Source organism: Alosa alosa, chromosome 15 (genome assembly GCF_017589495.1).
Source record: "Alosa alosa isolate M-15738 ecotype Scorff River chromosome 15, AALO_Geno_1.1, whole genome shotgun sequence".
NCBI lineage: Eukaryota > Metazoa > Chordata > Actinopteri > Clupeiformes > Clupeidae > Alosa > Alosa alosa.
In genome coordinates, this window is record NC_063203.1 from 13,363,003 (window position 1) to 13,365,502 (window position 2,500).

General features: G+C 47.4%; 1 protein-coding gene across 1 annotated transcript in view; it reads right to left on the minus strand.

Annotated features, from left to right (window-relative positions):
* Nucleotides 1-2,500, minus strand: part of LOC125308653 (diacylglycerol kinase delta-like) — a 34,988-nt gene that overhangs the window by 3,824 nt on the left and 28,664 nt on the right. Inside the window, 7 exon segments of the mRNA XM_048265216.1 lie at nt 70-204; nt 438-551; nt 758-865; nt 1,056-1,152; nt 1,269-1,379; nt 2,016-2,112; nt 2,260-2,388. Of these exon segments, the coding sequence (XP_048121173.1) occupies nt 70-204; nt 438-551; nt 758-865; nt 1,056-1,152; nt 1,269-1,379; nt 2,016-2,112; nt 2,260-2,388 (791 nt within the window).

The following is a 2,500-nucleotide window of genomic DNA, read 5'->3' on the forward strand; positions in this document are numbered from 1 at the left end:
CATGCATCTGTGTATGTGTGTGTGTGTGTGTGTGTGTGTGTGTGTGTGTGCACGTGTGTGTGCGCTCACCCTATCACGAGTAAGGGTCTGTGTGCGGTTCTTGTGGATGATGCGGATGTAACCCGGCGGTTGGATCCAGGCTTCTCCGTCCACCTGCACAGGTACGCCCTCATCTCCCAGGATGGTGATCTTCACTGTGCGACACTTCAGGATAAATCACAACCACAAGAGTGAGAAACAACAATCTTCTCAAATCACGACAGGACATACAGAATGTTATAACCATTACATAATCAAACACTCAAGAGTGGCCCTCCTGAGAAAGGAGCAGAAATGACTTTCCTGAATAGAAACTGAGACCTAAGGAAGACAACAACCAGATAGCTGAAGGGTATATAATGCCAAAGTGCCCAAAGGCCTCAGGTGTGTGCGCTCACCTGTGCAATTCGGTGGTGCTGCAGGTTGATGACACGGGACACGGCCATCTGCATGCTGCCAAACACAGCCACCACCTCCAGGATCTTATCGTCGAAAGACGGGGCCGTGAACGTCTGCAGACAGCCAGAGGACAACAGGAACATTATTATCAAAGGAATATAGGCTAAAAGCAGTATGGCTCCATAATAAATCAGCATAGTCATTTATTACTAATACAATACAACTCAACATGTCACAATAAACAAACTGCAGAAATTATAAGTATTATTTTTAATATCTATACATATGTTATCATTTTATGTGTGACTAGGGTACGTACATCATCCTCTTTGGTTCCACCCCAGAAGTTGGTCCCACCAGCGTAGCTGGGGATGTTCAGCACCGCAATGCCCTGCAGGCTGGGCAGGGGGATGGGCCGGCCGTCACACTGCACACACACACACACACATATTAATTAACACACTGACAGTTGCAAGAACATTCATTCATACCAAAAATACCAGATTGCAAAACGGCCACACACACATCTCCCTCTCTCACACACATACACACAAACACACACACAAAGACATACCCTCTCTGTCTCTCTTACACTCGCACACCACACGCACACACACCTCTAGAAGCACTCTCTGCTCCAGGTTCTTGTAGGTGCGGTGCAGCAGCTCCTTGGTGCCCAGCACTCCGTACCACATCATGTTCTTAGTGCGACTCCTACACACAGACACTAGCAGCTTAATATAAACACAAACTAACCAACAAACAAACAAACCCAGAGGGGGCTGTGAGAGCTTGTCCACCCCCGGCCACCCTTCCTTCGCCTTCCTTACCGACACTTCTCCGGGTGCTCGTCCCTCTTGTTGTTGAAGTCCAGGGTGATCTTGGCGTCCAGCCCAATCCCAAAGTAGTTGTTCATCACACACTTCTCGGTGTAGCAGTCCCTGAGAGAGAGACTACATATATTATTTTAGCAGGCGCGTTTATACATAATGTCAATTATATTACAACAGCTACTGTCCCTGGAGCAACACGGGGTTAAGTGCCTTGCTCAAGGGCACAACGCTGGAAGGTGGGTATTGAACCCACATCTTTTCAGGCTACTGCATGCTAGCCCAGGTCCTTAGCAACTATGCTACCACCACCCCGCAGCACCCCACCCCACCCCGACCCGCCCAATAATAAGAGCACACACAGTAGCAGTGTGTATGTACTGTATCTACTGGAGATGATGACAAAGCACTGCATGGATGAGGAGGAGTGGAGTGAGAGAAACATCTAAGGAAGAGAGGAGAGCGAGAGAACCGGGGGAGAAAGTGGAGGTGGTGCAGGAGGAGGTGCTCAGGAGACAACACAAAAGAAGAGGAAAAGGAGGTGAAAAAAAAAGAGAGAGGAAAACAGAGTGTGTGAGAAAATAAATGGAGATAAAGAAGGACACTACAACAGGCCAAACAATGGAATGATGAGATATGGATGAGAGGAGCAGAGAAAAATAAATATTTGAAAGAGGACGAGAAGGATAAAAGGTGAGTCTGAGGTAGAGCACTGCACTGCATCCACACAGGCAGTTGAACACTCACAGGTTCTCAGGGTCATAGTTGAATGGGTCAGCGTTGACTAGCAATCTGCTGATGACTGAGCTACTGGACAAAGAACCTGTCATGCCTGCCCTGAGACCTGCAAACAGAGAGAGACAGACAGACAGACAGACAGACAGACAGACAGACAGAGAGGGAGACAGACAGACACACACACATTAGGACCACACCTAAAACACAACAGATAAATCCATAAAAAAGGCATCCTGCTAAACATTGCTCTTACTTGGGTAGAGGAACTTTGTGTTGAGCATTGGCATGTTCTCCCTACTTCCTGTCTGAGCAGGAAGTGATGCAGAGCTACCCAGAGACAAGCTTCCCTTACTGATGAGTTTCTCACATGGCGTCTTAGAAACTGTAGAGGACAGACACACACACACACACACACACACACACACACACACACACACACACATATACACACATTTTAACACTGCTACACACTTTGCAAAAACAGTATAAATGTT